Below are 17,065 nucleotides of genomic sequence, written 5' to 3'. Positions count from 1 at the left end.
AGTTACTAACTTGTTCACCCGGGACATTCCCATCCGTGTTGTTCGTATCCATCCTGTCACATGGAATGATGGTATCGGCATGAGGTTTGAACTACTTGGCTGTTATCCTCTTGGTGAGTACATTCGTCATTACATGTATGGGACCAATAATAAAACGCTCTATTGTGTTATAACTTGTAGTGTTTAGGTGGTTCACAAACGCTGCTATATGTGTACGTGCATATATTACAATAAAATACTTTTAAGTTGCATAGGATAATGCCCCGATAATGCCATGTTAACATAATGATCATAATGATACATTATTGTATTACAAAGAGGTGAGCACCGTCTACACCACAAGCCGCCCTGTTGAGACTGTAACCACTAGAAGGACATTTAGACCACGGACAACTACTGCAACAACTGAGGTTTGTTTACATCCTTCACATCTCTATAGGAGATCCATCACTCTACGAGTAGACGGTAAAATATCCAGTCTAATATATTCGTTCACATTTGCCCAAGTGTCACTGTATATATGTCAGATATTAAAGGTGTTGTTATTTTTTCAGAGGCCATTAGTGTGCGAACAGCCTATGAACATAGATGATAATGCTGTTGTGAAAGACAACCAGATCATAGCCACAACAGAGGAAGCCCTGAACCCAGCATATGAAGGAAGATTGAACTCGCTTTCTGGTTGGGTGCCAAGGTAATAAACTTTGTTTATGACCGATGTCTAATCATTTTCTTAGATGCTCATACGTTGTAACACTTCTGATTTTGTTGCTGTGATTCTTAATATTACTATAATATTAAAAGCATTTTCTTTTTGAAATTGGAGGAAACAAGATTTGAAACAGTACATTGAGGTTCGCCTTCGCGAACCAACGGAGATCTCAGGAGTTGTAACACAGGGACACAATGAGCTTCCCTACTGGGTCACCAACTACAGGGTATCCTATAGCGTTGATGGACGAGAACCATTCACATACTACAGTGACTCTCCCGACCAAAACCCAAAAGTAAGTCATCTAGAGTAACACGCTCTTAATTCTACGTTAATTCAGCATATTAAATTTAATTTAAAACAATGCGATGCACCATGCACTTCATCACATCTACAAGCATGGAATTTATACAAATCCTGCAGCCATTCATCAAACCCTATTGCCGATGCAGTTCCACACAGTGCACTTTGCTCTTCAGGTGTTCACAGCTAACACGGACCAGCACACGCCTGTTACCAACATGTTCACTAGAGACATTCCCATCCGTGTCCTTCGTATCCACCCTGTAGACTGGTTCAATGAGATCAGCTTGAGGTTCGAATTACTCGGTTGTCAACCTCTTGGTAAGTACCACCAACGGCAATGCAGGTATTATCATTACTAAACGCGCTATCGTTTTAAACAAATTTTTCACACTATACTGTAGACGTACAAGTGAAACGTTTTAACATTCCTTTGCTCCATTGTCATATTGAATTTCTAATGAATATTGAACAGTGTAATTTTTTTATGTAGCGTAATTTAAACCTATTCTAACTGAAAATATGCAAGCAACCTAGGGTCATGTATCCCTTTAACCTAATAATACAGTATTTTATTGCTCTACAAAGTGGCAAGTACTATATTCACCACACGCACTCCAACCAGCACTGTCACCACCAGAAGAACGGCGAGACCACGGACCACGACTGCAGCTGGTGAGATTACATCAATTGTTTTCTTGCAAACAATGAAAAAATAGTCTATCTAGCCAATTATACCATATATGATTGTATAATAATATAATAATTATATTAATTACATATAATTTAATAATTAATATAATAAATATAAATATATATAATTATATAATTATATATTAATTATATAATAGTGTAGGCCTACAATACGCATTTAAGCTACCTGCTATTTCTGTTTGCTGTGTCTCTTGTGCTTTTACAGATACTTTTTACTCATTACATGCAGTGTAGATTTTACACTTTGTGGAAATCCATTTACAATAATATGAAGTATCGGCATATTATAAATACATGTTTGTATGTGAACCTTCACTGATGAAATCCATTGAACCGCCGCGTAACGTGCCTTTCGTTCCGTAATTTTTCGCTATTAAAAACTGAAAACAGTTATCACCGGCACAAGATTCGTCGTGCAAATTAAATGTCGTTAAATGTCCACGCGCAATTAATGTTCATATGATTTGATTGTTCTTCAATCTGCCCTTCGTCTATTTCAGTCGAGCTTGTGTAATATGCTCTTTAATTAAAGGACTAATCGGTGTATTTTCTAGTGTGTCCGCCTGGCCTTGTCTACGATGAATGCCCATACAGGTGCAATCAACGTTGTCACTACTTCTACCAAACGAGCGAGGAGTGCAGGCAATACGGAAGCACGGAGTACGTCGTGTCGGCATTCATTTGATTTAGTATAATGCTCGAACTTTATCTGCGCAAGTAGTTTCACTGATACTTTCTTGCTGTTTGATCACGTTGTCTTTTATTGTGTGCCCGGCATACACTCATGAAGCCTGTCGAATCCCACAGATGCGTACCAGGTTGTGTGCCAGACTGTCAGCCCCCTAACGTGTGGCGAGATGAGCAAACGTGTGTAGCAAGTAAAGAGTGCACTTGCAGAATGTTGGACGGATCGGTGGCAGCGGTACGTATATATAACACATACCGTCTGTGTCATTGAGAAGAATGACTTTAGAGCAGCCTAGTCATACCGTGATTTGTGACGATTGTCTGACTACATTATATTCATCAAACTGAAATTTTATTGAATTATTTTCCATAAACGGATACTTTATCAATAAATTACCGAATTTGCAAACACATTGCCTCGGTAGCGATATGGCGACACTATTTTAGTTATTGAAATAAACATTACGGATTGTGGGTGTCTTTCAGCCTGGCAAGGTTTGGTTTGACGGCGTCTGCGAAGAGTGTCGTTGCTGGAATAACACATTAGAATGTTACACGCGCAAACAATGCCACAACGTTACAGTAGAACGTAAGCACATTTATACCAATAATTGCCACACGCTCGATCGAAACACCAAGTGGCTATGAATTTAAATAATAATTTATCATCAGTCACTACCGATTTTGCCAAACCGCGTTGTTTATTGCTGCAATGTAATGCACCTATTGATATGCTAGTTGTCTGCAAGCAAATATTGTTCAAATGGTATTTGTCCCACCATGCGAACAGCGTACTATGTACCTTCCAGTGCGCGCGTGTGTGTGTGTGTGTGTGTGTGTGTGTGTGTGTGTGTGTGTGTGCGACGTGCGCATGTGCTTGTGCGTATGCGTCCACACCAGTCATGTCGTAAACCATAAGTGACACACAGTGGAATTTGTTTACAGCGCAGATCAAGTGCAATGATACACTGATAACTCTGGACACAAAGACGACATCTACGTCTAGTCAAGAAGAGATCGGTTTCACCCATTCAGATAACGGAGAGGGTGTGCAATGGATTGCAGAAATCGATGACACCAGGCAGTACGTAATTAATGTATAGAAGGATAAAAGTGTAATAGTGTCATCAAGCGTATTTGTCCTTTTAATCAACAGCTGATTGATTCAAACACGATAGTGAATCTAAATCAGAAGCAAGGTTTTTTCTTTAAATTAATACACGCATATTGAACCGTGAATCGAGCTAAATTGAACCATCTAACAAGTATAGTGAGATCACAAACAATATGAGAACAATATGACATCTACCTCATTCACGTGGTACTGCTGTTCGTACCTCATAATTATTTGTACACTCGTTCACCTAGATATTTCATGTATATTCCGCAGATACTTGATTATTGAGCTAGAGGCAGAAGACAGCATACGCTCTCTTATCACTCAGGGACGTCCGTACGAATCCATTGCCTTCTCTGGAGGTCAAGTCACCTCCTTCTATCTCATGCATAGTACTGACGGGTCTAATTGGGAAGAATACATGGAGAATGGCAGACCAAAGGTAAACTTTTATCCAATTATTGCGGGCGTTCGCCTATTCTAGTGACGGCAATCGAATAAGGAATAACTACTGTATTCATGGTTATGAAGGTTCACGGGAACAGGAGAGATTTTCCATCGACATTCAGTGCAAACGAATATTTTTACCAGAATATATGAATCGATTGCAATCGTTCCAACTTCATTGTTGAAATTGAATTTTCCTGGTACCGAACCACTGATTATTGCTGAGTTTTCGACATCGTATTATTGCACTTTTATCTCTACATATAAAAGTATGTTGATCGTTGAGTGGCTTTGTTTCATGATCCTATGATACGAGATTCTATAAAGTCTCTGTCCTTAGTTTTACTTGGCTCAGACGTGCTTGCTACAGAGTGGATATGTGTTTTATGCGCAGCTGTTTGAAGCCGATACGAAACATCCAGATATTCCGGTAACACACACGCTAATGTCTAGCCGTGGAGAATTTCTCATTGCCAAGTACCTCATGATTAGACCAGCAACTTGGAATAATCACATAGCCATCAGAGCCTACGTTATCGGCTGTTATGAAGGTGTGCTTCATTACTTTGGGCCTACTAAGCATGTGGCAGAATATGTGCAAATATTATAATGTACTAACAGAACGAAACCCAATCTCTCGGATTGAGTGCCAATGCACGCGCAACCTACTCTTCTCTCTGGCTGCATCAACAATAAGCTGATATATTATAAGCGCGCAATCGATCTCCTTTAATATCGAGCTGAGTTATTGAATTTTACTGTCGCTCTAATAAAACTCGGAATTGAGGATGACTTAATTACGCCCGATGCCATTTTTACTAATTTGAGTGCTGTTCCAGTCTTGCTACTTCACAGTAGTACGCATAGCTAGACGTCGCATATTGACAAAATCAGTGAAAAAAACTGAAAACATCTGGTCTTGGGTTTTAAACTGTACGTGCATTATGTCAAATCTTGATCGAGTTCTGAGTTGTGATTTTTTACGATAATTTCAGCTATTGCTACAACAGTCACGACACCAGTGACAGAGTCTACGCCGCAACAGGTTCCAACTAAATGTACGTGAGAGATATATTTACGAGCCTCGTTTTCAGTAATGTCACCGATTATTCGTTTTTGTCTGCTCTGAAACACGGATCTGCTCTCAAAAACTCAAAAACAAATTTATATGAAAAAGACACATGTGCGTCTGTGTGTGTGTGTGCGTGCGTGCGTGTGTGCGTGCGTGTGTGCGTGCGTGCGTGCGTGCGTGCGTGCGTGCGTGCCTTCCTGCCTGCGTGCGTGCGTGCGTGCGCGCGCGTGTGTGTGTTAAATGTTGTTACAATTGTTCTGTAAATACAGAATATTATTAGTATACATAACAACTTTCCTCAACCATGCAACCAACACTCACATACATCCCAATACTATACTAAATCGTATAGTATCTGTTATAATCGCCAGCTGCAGAAACTTACATCGGACGCTTGCTTTAGTTTACACCGATAGGTATAAAGTATAATTACGCAATCGATCTTCTTTAATATTGAGCTGAGTTATTGAATTCTACTTTCGCGCTAATAAAACTCGGAATGGATGATGAAATACGCTAAGGTATAATTGATTAATCTAGCTTCAGTTATGCTCGATCGTAATGTCGGCACACTGTCTCTATGCACGCAGCTGGCTGCGAGTTTGAGACGCCCTATGTGAATCTCCAGCATCCGTCGGCAGCGACGACTGGTGACTATGAGCTGGTCTTTGACGTCGCTAGCGCCGCAGGTTTCTGCGAGTTTCCGATCGGCATTCTGTGTCGCGACAGCGTTACCAAGCTGTTTTACGACGAGACCGGGGAGGTAAGAACACGCGACGTACTACTAAAGCTGGGTTCACACTATCAACTTTCTGTTGAAAAGTTGACGAGTTGATCAACTTTTTAAACTAATCGACCGAAAGTCGGCAGTGTAAACGTAAAGGTTGAGCGCTCAACAAGTTGATATTAACTATAGTTGAGAGATTAGAGCACGCGACGTACAACTGAGACGTATACTGAGAAACCAGTACACCTCAGGTGTAATTGTATGTAACCACACAGATTGCATAACATAATCCCTTTATATATGTTTTTTCTGGTCTAATTTAGCAGAGATTAATTCTCGTCTAATATGAAAAACACACCATAAACACCATCTTTGCTCCTTCCACAGTCAGATATAGTTTACAAGAAAATCGTTCGTAATCGGGATTGTTATGTGTATTTACTTACAGGTGGTAACCTGTGACTTGGAAATAGGTTTAGTGTGTAACGACAATGACCAGATTCCAGGCAAATATTGTTCTGACTACGAGGTTTCAATTCGCTGCCCCATTTGTGGTAAGTGTAATATGCTCTTGTATGAATACTTCGCACACATGATATTACAGATTTCACTCCAAATCACAGCTATTACACCCATATACACCCCTATTACACTCCTATTACACCCATATTATTTTCTCTGTGGTTGTCGAAATTAAACTAATTCATAATCTAGCAGGTTGAATGTTTACTGGCTTCGAATTAATGAGGACATCAACATCGACGTTCTTTATTAATTGATAGTCACTTACATGGCAATTCGTACGCATTGTCTTCGCAGAGAGTTGATTTTTTACGATGTTTTACCGATGTTGTGGCGGTTACACAAACAACACCGATCAACGGCAACCTCAACCTCAACAATGACAATGACGACGGCAACAATAGCGCAGATGCTTGTTTTTTTGTAATGAACCTACCTATTGAAGATGTAAGACGAAGAATTTGAACTTAGCAGATATTAAAGAGAGGTTATAACGAGCATGAAAACATTATTCAACACAGGACCGCAGCTGTGTCCATTCGTGACTGATGATTCAAGCTGTCCCCGTAACTGTCCACCGGGTTATGTTTGCGATGGTCGCTCCTGCATTGATCCGATTGACTGCGCCTGTGTCGTGGAAGGAAAGCGCTTTAAGGTATTATGCTAGTCCACCTTTATAGATGACAGAGAAAATATAATTCAGGTTCATCTCACCATATTGCGTTCTTTTAGGAAGTTGACAAGCGTGCGATAGGCTCTGGTATATGGACAGGTTTTAAAAAGTGAAGCAGTGCCTTGCTTGAAAGTTGGATCTACGTGTATCTAACGTATTTACACGTCATGTGTATATATAGAAAGAGAGAGGGGGAGGGAGAGATTTAGCTACATTTTGCTATAGGTTATGATTGCATAGAGATATATTACTTGAGTTTGAAATAATACTAGAAATAATATGGTCACTAGCAAACAAACTAGAGTTCCGATAAATATATTATTAAATAATAAATTAATAATATAATATATTAAATATATAATAATATAATATAATAATAATAAACTTAAATTATAGTAAACCTCATAATAAGATATATAATAAATATTTATAATAAACTTTAATATAGACTAGAGTTGCCAAAGCCTCTGACCCAAGACATTGTCATCGGTTAACGTCTTATTTTTGCTTGCAGGCGGGAGACATTATAGTAAATACTAACTGTGAAAGCTGCTCCTGCTTTAGAGGAAGAGCCAGCTGCGTGCCGACGGAATGTCCCGTCTGTGTGCGAGTGAGTAGAAACGCAGAATAAAATCTGTTCCTCGAGTTACAAACTAATTTCTGTCATAAGGCATCGAGATTTAAGTAATAAAGTAATGATTCTAACTTTTCCACACAATTCTTTGTCCTGATCTGCTCTTGGAACACCATTCCACATTTCATTTCCACATTATACGTTTTACTCCTGTCGATAATAACCACCACCTATTACACTTTCCCATCTCCAACATTTACTGTCATGGATTCATGAATTCCCTCTTCTCATGGACCTGTCTAGTGTCCCCTCTGCCAAAAGTTTCCTCATTTACTGGTTCATCGTGTGTTTCTGTATTCGATTCCTCTTAAGCTAAGTTCGTCTTTGTCTATATAGGACCAGGTGGAATACTTCAGCGAAGATTGCGAGTGCAGCTGTGTCTGTCCTCCAAACTTAATTGAGTGTCCTGCAAATGGCAAGTGCATCAGACCAGAATATTGGTGTGATGGTACTCAGGACTGCGATCAAAACGAGGATGAGATCGACTGTCCCGGTTAGTATCTTGAGAAGATGAAGTATGAGTAAATTCTGACCTTCGTGAAATGTTAGGTATTATTACATAGTGACGTAATTCTATAGCCTACTTTACGATGGAGGGATTTCGTAACAAATTAGACCATGGTGTTAGAAATGTAAAAATTAAAAAGAAATTAAAGATAAATTTGACTATTGATATCCCATTTACCAAATGTTGACTTGCGCGTTTGAAGCAGTCATTCCCACCTAAAGCGATTCCTACTTACCCTTAGCTATGAGATCATATACCTTTGAGTTAATGTAAAGATATGTTGTAAGCTTATTTTTATTTCCCTTTCGCGCAGTGGAATCCACGACTTCTCCTTCACCGCCCACGACTAGCGCACCAACTACCACCGTTGGACCGCAGCCCTTACCACCGACCTGCACAGTCATCCGCAACAACTTCAAGACATTTGATGGGGTGAACTACTCGTATGAGATCTGTGATCATATTCTGATGGAGCAGCTCGACAATACGGCCTTTTCTGTCTCAGGTACTAGCGAGTCATGTCTCCTTATTGCCAATATGTAGTCGCGGGTATCTTCGTACCGTATCCTCTCACATGACAACAGCAGAATGTTAAGCTCGACATGATCATAGAGGTTACTTTGATAATAGCAGACACCTCCTCAGAATAAGCAAGGCTGTTGAGATAACAACATCAGCCGTCCAACATTAGACTGCTGCTTTTTAGCAGCAGCAAGGCAGTATGGCTTCGCACAAGGGATGATGAATATTGACAATTCCGTCCTTATTTTGATTCATACAAACGCAAGATTATTCGTATCATTAAAATAACTGTGGATAAATTTTATGCTCTACGAAGAAATTATAGTTGAGTACGTGCTTCCGCGCAATTAGTTACGTAATTAGTTTGTGCGCAATTAGTTACGTAATTAGTTTGTGCGCAATTAGTTACGTAATTAGTTTGTGCGCAATTAGTTACGTAATTAGTTTGTGCGCAATTAGTGAAGTAAATAATATACTTAGTTATATATTTATAAGACGTTTAGACGTATATCATAACAATATTTATACCCATTAGTACTAAGAATATTATTAGTATTATAGTTCATGTCTGGACTAATTTGACAAATCGTACACCATCAGTGCGCCTGCTCTGCCCGCAAGACAGCAACTCGCGCAGCGACTGTGTTAGTCAGCTGACGGTGGAGATCGACAGCACTGTCATACTGGTGCGACCGGACCTCAGCGTGCTCGTTAATGAACTCTACTACACGCCCGACGAGCTGCAGCTACTCAGAATCCCTCACGTCGTGATCAAACACGTCGGCAATCAGATCATCGTGCGCTCGCTGACGTACGGCTTCTCAGTACAGTGGGATGCGTCGATGGAGGCCACAATAAAGGTCAGCGACTCTCTCTATATACGCCACGTGTCAATGACTATGTTTTGTCGGCCTTGTTGGGAAGTGTCGGGAGATAGGTGGCGTGCACTCCGTAATGAAACGTGAGCGAGATTTCCTCGCGAAGTTTGACGTTGTGGCTTTGAATGTTTATTTGAATGGCTTGCGAATCTATAAAAACTAAATTAAGCCCCACAGATATCTTTCTCTGCCTTTCTCTCTCCCTTATCTCTCTCATGCACACACACGCACGTACACACACATATATACACACACACACACGCACGCACGCACGCACGCACGCACGCGCGCGCGCACGTACACACACATATATATATATACACACACCTCTCTCTCGCTCTCTCTCTCTCGCTCGCGCTCTCTCTCTCTCTCTCTCTCTCTCTCTTTCTTAATTTTCTCTCTTCTCTCTTTTTGAATACACATAGCTCTTTTGATGTCCATTAGTCATGGCTGTTTACCAAGCGTTGTATTATTTTTTCTATGCACAGATCTTGGACAAGAGACAATTGATAGGCAAGGTTGCAGGGCTCTGCGGTTTTTACAATGACGAGAAGCGAGATGACTTCATGAAACCAGACGGCACACGATCGTTGTCAGTCAAACAATTCGGCGACAGTTGGGGAAGCCAGATCGGTTGCATCCCGCAGCCTAAGTGTACCGATGTAATCAATGCTATCACCAGGAGTACTTGCGATGCGCTCAGGTAGGAAATGAATAGGATACGTAAACAAACATGTTCACTCACCCACCCTCCATGTCATCGAGTGTACGATATTACGTTGCGACATTTACCGGTATTCACAAAGCGAACTCGTACGCGCTCTTGTGGCTTAGGATTTATATGCGCTGAGATTGGGAAGGTCTTTCTAAAAAGGTCCTGTCTAGGCAGCATGTTTTTTTTCGGTGGAAATCATGTTCCGTCTTCTCGCTGTGTCGTATAGGGGCGCGCCGTTCTCAGACTGTCACAACTACGTGTCTCCGGAGGTGTTCATCCGCGTGTGTGAGGAGGAGATGTGCGATTGTCTCGCCACGCTGAACAATGTCAGCAAGATCGTGGCGGAGCAATGCAAGTGCATTGCCTTTGAAAAGTACGCGCGCGCATGCGCCATCGAAGCCGCTTTGGACATCGAGTGGAGAACGCTGCACATGTGTGGTAATTATGCAATGATTAGATGCACTTGGCTAGCGTCGGCAATTGTTTTGATTATGAATTTTGTCACTGCTGTTTGTTTCCATTTTTAATTTGTTTACGTTACATTTATTTAGCACTTGTTTGAACTAAAGTTAGTAAAGTTGAGTGTTCAGTGCAGTAATTGTTTAGGAATACGGCAGTTATAAGCAGTTATATGAGAATTGGTTATGAAAAACCAGTAGATTAGAAACTATTTTTAAATTGTGGTATATCTTCTTTGAGTCTAACTGGAGATGTAAATCACCATTTCGCAGAACCTACTGAGTGCCCAACAAACGAGGTGTGGTCGGATTGTGGCCCAGGCTGCGAACGCACGTGCGATAACTGGAATGAAGAAAACATAGTGTGCGATCTGAGCTGTGTACCTGGTTGCTATTGCAAACCCGGACTTGTCCGAAAGGGGAGCACCTGCGTCCCACGAGACACGTGTCTTGACTGTACGTTGAGAATTAGTCCGTAATTAATATAGCACTCAGAGCCGATATTCTATGAATACTCAAGGTGATATGAAAGGAACTATGTCGCAATATCAAATAAGGGTTTGATATTGACTCTCACTTCATATATGACTCTTCAACGTAAGGCACCCATAAATGTGAAATAATCTACAACAAGGAATGTATGAATATTTAATATAACACCTTGCAAACTTTCTGGAGTACTAAATTGATATCTTCCTCTTATATACGGATATACTTGGAGCTGACATTTTCGCGGTTGTTACTTTCATAATATCCACTATTCACAATTTCCTTTTCGCAAACATCGTGTTTTACCTGTATGAATACAGCCATGTAATGCTAGTGAGCAGTGCGCTGATTATTGCCTCTGTTTCAGGCATCTGTATTGCATACGGAGATCCTCACTACTACTCGTTTGACAACACATACTTCTTCTTCAACGGCAACTGCACGTACGTCCTTGCGCGTGACACGGAGAATCTCGACTTTGAAGTGTTGGCGGTGAATGAGCAGTGCGAGGAGCAGCCAGAAACCACCTGCACTGTCGGCACCATTGTCAACTATCAAGGTCACACCGCCGAGATATACAGAGGTCCTCTGGTGAGCATCTGGTGAACGTTGTCAGAAGCATCATAATCAGTCAGCACTATCACATCACGAAAATGTCATGACTTTTTCATAACATCTTGCCTCCAAAGTTGTGACATTTTAGACTAGATACCATAAATACTCGTGATTTTTCTGACAACGGGTCCTGGTTGAGTTCCGTGACTGACAGCTATTCAAGGACTGGCAAGTCAGGGTCAGGGCTCAGGTCAAGGGCTTAGCAATGAAACAGGCTTATAATTAACACAATATATAGACAATAAAAAAGTGAGTGGGGTATAAATCCACGTAACGAATCGGAAACATTCGCGTCTGAAAAAAATACGAATGCTGTGAGATCAATAGTTTCATTTCTTTAAAATTAGCATATTAGAAATTAGAATTAAGAATTGCTATACGCTTTTATGATATCGAAATGTTGCTTGACGTTCAATACCTTTTGATATCGGTCTACTTAACAATTAACTTATTTGTCTGCAGGTATTATTCGACGGGGTGCAGCTGCTAGAGAGTAACCTTCCCCACACAGCGTATGGCATAACAGTGAAACATGTTGGCATCCACTACATTATCGAAATTCCTGATATCGAACTGGACGTTCGATACACTGAGGAGAACTTCGGCGTGCAAGTGAAAGTGCCATCTACTATCTATTTCAACAAGACGGAGGGATTGTGTGGTGAGTCAATGACAACTCCAGTACTCCCATCTAAGCCAATCAACAGGTGCGTGCGTGCGTGCGTGCGTGCGTGCGTGCGTACGTGCGTGCGTGCGTGCGTGTATGTGTGTGTGCGTGTGCGTGTGCGCGCGCGTGTGTGTCAGCGTGCGCGCGCGTGTGCGTGTCTCTAGTACAATGAAATGGATGGTAGTATAAAATCCTGTGTCATCAATACAATAATTTAAAAAATAACTTATTTATTCAACACATTGTATGTATGTGTGTATGTGTGCATGTGTGTGTGCGTGCGTGCGTGCGTGCGTGCGTGCGTGCGTGCGTGCGTGCGTGCGTGGTGCGTGCGTACGTGTGTGCGTGTGTGCGTGTGTGCGTATATATATATATATATATATATATATACATATATATATATATATATACATATATATATATATATATATGTGTGTGTGTGTGTGTGTGTACGTACACACCCATATATATATGATAATATGATGACGTGTTAGATGTACTGATAATATCGAACGCGTCATACTGATGTGAATAATCCATCGATCTTTAGGACCATGCAACCACAACCGATCGGACGATTTGTTGACGAGTGATGGCGTAATCACTACTGACTCAGATGAGTTCGGTTATAGCTGGCTAGTGGATCCCAATGACCCCACAGTGAACTGTGAGGTATGTAGCGTATGTGTTTGAAGAAGGCCTAAGCACTGCCCTATCACTGCCCTAAAAGGCACACATGTCTGTCTCTGCGGATAGAAGTAAAGTCAGCCGTTATTCATGCAAGTCATTCCTGCAATCAATAACATTAAGAGAAATTGCCTAAATCAACATACCTACAGCAAACCTGAGCGATCACTTTGTCTCACTATGACGCGATAAGCACATATATACCTGGACCAATAAATTGTACCCTAGAAATCTTTTACAATCTGACGCTATTCTATGTATAGAGTCTCTCCCAAAACAGCGCCAGATCATAAAAATTCGTGCGCGTCTTGAATCTTTCACAACTGTTGCGACGATAGTTCGACGATGTCACATCGGCTGAGCACATAACAGTGACTCTGAAATGCTGAAATTAATTATTCTGAAATTAATGCTGAAATTTTACCTGTAATGCTGGAATCGTTACGACAGGTGAAGCCGACACCAGAGTGTGACTACGGAAATCCAACTACGATGTGCGATGCCATCTGGAACGAGAACTTCAGGCGCTGCCACGCCATTGTTGATCCGAACCTCTATTACGAGTCATGCTTGATCGACGTGAAGTGCACGCAGGACCCGAGTGCGCTGAACAGTACTAGCTGTTCTGCACTATCTATTTACGCCGGCATCTGTGCTCTGAGTGGAATCTGTCTTGACTGGCGAACGGATGACATTTGCCGTGAGTTACCGTAGCGCCTTTGTATTGTTATAAATCATTGATTTATTTACCTATTGATAGTTGAGTGAAATTATTTATTATCTAGTCATTAATTATTAGGTTTATCGATTGAAGTAATTTGCTGATAGGGTCATAGTATTATTATTTATTGAATATGGAATTTATTGTTCGAAAACGCATGGGTGGCATATCCTCATTCGTTCTTCGAATCCTTGCAGGTTTCGCACCTTGAACGCTCTAGTATATCTAGATACCAACAGGAGATAATAATGACAAAATTGTCAAATAATGACAAATTTGTCATTATTAACTCCTGATAACATGTATGTATGTGTAGTTCCGCTATGAATCACGCCTAACCCGCCTGACGCCTGACCATACGCCTGACCTCACGCCTGACCATACGCCTGACCATACGCCTGACCTCACGCCTGACCATATGTAGCCTGGCACAGCCTAGTGGTTTTGTTGTATGAGCGTCTGTTGATCATTTTGTAGCGATTAACTGCGAGGGCGAGTTGCAATACCAGGAGTGTGGCTCCGTCTGTGAGATGACTTGCGCTAACTATGAACACTTTAATCCTGAAATCTGCAAGTCACCACCCGTCAGCGGTTGCTTCTGCCCACCTGGTCTTATTGACGTGGATGGCCAATGCAAGGAGATTGGAAGTTGTGGTCAGTAATGCACTGAGTCTGGCATTAGTTCAAATGATATCGAATAGAGCTAATATCAAAACAATGTGACTGTTCACGGGTATTCATATCGATAAATCCGGGCGGATTACTATGTTTTTCATAGCATTTACCTATTTGCAAATATTGAAGCATTTTCAACTTGTTTGTGTGTGTGTATCAATTATTTCGTTCTTTATTTAACAGAAGAGCCGTGCGACTCCGAAGGACATATTGTGAGTTCATACAATATTATATTAATTATTGCAATCGGACTCGAGGTGTTTGCCATCCTTCATTCATTATTTTAAGCAATTATTATAAGCGAAATCAAAATAGCAAAGTTTCTCAGCCTCTGACTTTAATAATGGCTTAGGAACTAAGGTAGGTCTCCAGCTTTATAATATGTCACCCTATATGTAACGTGGTAGAAATTACCGTGAACTGAGCATAGATACTATACCAATTTTACGCACGAGTTTTGCCTTTCTTGTCTTAGGTTGGAGACGAGTGGCGAGTGAATGAATGCACTGTGTGTATGTGCACAGAGAGTGGCAAGGCCTGCACCCACGAGTTCTGTCCTCCTCCACCGTCATGTAGCGATAGCGAAAGACTGAACAAGTACGAGCTGCCGGGCAAGTGCTGCGCTGAATACAACTGCGGTGAGTTACAGATATTCCCGTGGAAAGTTCCCGACAAGCCTCCAATTGGTGTTTTTTAGGCTAATAATTATGACTTGCTTATATCCGTATGCGGTATATGAAAAGTGTTATGTTTGCTTATTTCAGAGTGCGATGATCGGAAGTGTCCACCAGAGGTCTTACCTATCTGCCCGTTCGACCAGATTCAAAGCGTGGTTGCTCTGAATCAATGCTGCACATCTGTCGTCTGTGGTCAGTAAAATCGTCTCATGTAATTATAGCATGTCCACACTTGCGTATATACGTGCGCGTGTGTTCTTACGTGTGCATGTGTGTCCTTGTTTAATGGATGGTGCTAAGTCAGTGAGCTTACAGGCTGCAAGACGAGCGGCCTAAACGCAAATGTCACTTGCCTTTAAAACGTAATTGTGAATACTTTGTATAATGAGAGAAACGGGACCTATAGCCTCATGATTAAGATTTATTACTGGTCACGGATGGAATTTCGTAGTCATACGCATACATATAAAAATATGAGCAAGAAACTGGCATGTGGACAATCTCTATGCCATCTTTGGCTTAAGAGTTTTTTGGAAGTTACCAGTGCAAAGAACCAAATTGCAACACTTCCAAGTTAGCTAAACCTCGAGCGGTTGTATCAGATATTGTCATTTCTTATTATTGTTGTCATAAGATACATACCGCGGTAGCCGTCTGACCATTTCCATTGCGTTTATTTTACTTTCGTCCTAACTATATACATATATATATATATATATGTGTGTGTGTGTGTGTGTGTGTGTGTGTGTGTGTGTGTGTGTGTGTGTGTGTGTGTGTGTGTGTGTGTGTATATATATGGCTTCCCTGTACAGTGTGCCCCGACGAGGCAACATGCAGGGAGTCGGTGGTACCTACGATTGAAGAGGGAGAGCAGATTATCATCGATGACAGATACTGCTGCGAAACTTACTCCAAGGTAAGCGAAACCACCTTTCTAAAACTTGAGGTCAAAAGCTAAATTTAGCGTATAAAATAAATAGAATAACATTCACGTCATATATATGTACTGCGTTCGTGCGTTGTGTATCTGTGGGTGAGTGCGTGCGTGTTTTCGTTGGTTCGTGCGCGCGTGCATGAGTAGGTGCGCGTGTGCATGCGTGTCTGCGTGGGCGTGTGCTTGCGCATATGTGTAGTGTTTGCGGTCATGTGCGCACGTGCGGTCATTGTTTAGAAACTAATAGAAAGTGAAATCGTGGTAGCTAGTTTTAATTCGTATATAGTCAAAATATACGAGTGATGTAAAAGTTTTCATTAGCTCGTCGTCGTGCGCGTATTTAAATATACGTTGAACTTTTTTTTCCATAAGTAACGGGTCTGTATTAAGAAAGCCAGATAAATAGTATTCATGAAATGTAAATGGTTGTATCATCTAATCATAGATCTGCAACGAGAGCCAATGTGATTCAGCACCTTTCTGCGGTGAAAGCAAGCAGTTGATCCCAAACAAACCGGCTGACAAATGCTGTCCATCATACGAGTGTCGTAAGTATCGTAGTCGTCGTAAGAGTCGTAAGTCGAAAGTTGTATCTAGTCGTTAACAAACGGCTAGATACACGCACAGCTAATCTCTTACCTATGATAACGTTTCTTTGTGTAACTACCGTTGCAGTGAGCAAAGTAAAGTATTATAGTGAAATGTTGCAGTTAAATAAATAAATAAATAAAATAATTAATTAAATATATATATATATATATATGTGTGTGTGTGTGCGCGCGCGCGTGCGTGCGTGCGTGCGTACGTGCGTGTGTGTGTGCGTGCGCGCGCGTGCGTATATATATATATATATATATATATATATATATATATATAACTATGTAGTAGTAAGTAGTAAGTAGTAGTTAGTA

General features: G+C 41.0%; 1 protein-coding gene across 1 annotated transcript in view; it reads left to right on the top strand.

Annotated features, from left to right (window-relative positions):
* The window catches only part of LOC106807875 (hemocytin-like), a 62,784-nt gene that overhangs the window by 40,011 nt on the left and 5,708 nt on the right, over positions 1-17,065 (top strand). The window contains exons 59-89 of the mRNA XM_014810366.1: positions 555-694; positions 827-1,007; positions 1,192-1,336; positions 1,604-1,690; positions 2,284-2,389; positions 2,537-2,651; positions 2,903-3,005; positions 3,362-3,500; positions 3,807-3,975; positions 4,375-4,531; positions 4,976-5,038; positions 5,643-5,815; positions 6,228-6,333; positions 6,823-6,956; positions 7,489-7,584; positions 7,945-8,101; positions 8,430-8,621; positions 9,239-9,498; positions 10,005-10,219; positions 10,458-10,669; positions 10,963-11,145; positions 11,546-11,769; positions 12,256-12,454; positions 13,011-13,132; positions 13,598-13,847; positions 14,346-14,522; positions 14,727-14,755; positions 15,019-15,181; positions 15,308-15,412; positions 16,033-16,136; positions 16,600-16,702. Of these exons, the coding sequence (XP_014665852.1) occupies positions 555-694; positions 827-1,007; positions 1,192-1,336; positions 1,604-1,690; positions 2,284-2,389; positions 2,537-2,651; positions 2,903-3,005; positions 3,362-3,500; positions 3,807-3,975; positions 4,375-4,531; positions 4,976-5,038; positions 5,643-5,815; positions 6,228-6,333; positions 6,823-6,956; positions 7,489-7,584; positions 7,945-8,101; positions 8,430-8,621; positions 9,239-9,498; positions 10,005-10,219; positions 10,458-10,669; positions 10,963-11,145; positions 11,546-11,769; positions 12,256-12,454; positions 13,011-13,132; positions 13,598-13,847; positions 14,346-14,522; positions 14,727-14,755; positions 15,019-15,181; positions 15,308-15,412; positions 16,033-16,136; positions 16,600-16,702 (4,609 nt within the window). The remainder of the gene's footprint in view (positions 1-554; positions 695-826; positions 1,008-1,191; positions 1,337-1,603; positions 1,691-2,283; positions 2,390-2,536; positions 2,652-2,902; positions 3,006-3,361; positions 3,501-3,806; positions 3,976-4,374; positions 4,532-4,975; positions 5,039-5,642; positions 5,816-6,227; positions 6,334-6,822; positions 6,957-7,488; positions 7,585-7,944; positions 8,102-8,429; positions 8,622-9,238; positions 9,499-10,004; positions 10,220-10,457; positions 10,670-10,962; positions 11,146-11,545; positions 11,770-12,255; positions 12,455-13,010; positions 13,133-13,597; positions 13,848-14,345; positions 14,523-14,726; positions 14,756-15,018; positions 15,182-15,307; positions 15,413-16,032; positions 16,137-16,599; positions 16,703-17,065) is intronic.

Source organism: Priapulus caudatus, unplaced genomic scaffold (assembly GCF_000485595.1).
Source record: "Priapulus caudatus unplaced genomic scaffold, Priapulus_caudatus-5.0.1 Scaffold239, whole genome shotgun sequence".
NCBI lineage: Eukaryota > Metazoa > Priapulida > Priapulimorpha > Priapulimorphida > Priapulidae > Priapulus > Priapulus caudatus.
This window is presented reverse-complemented; position numbering and strand designations above follow the sequence as displayed.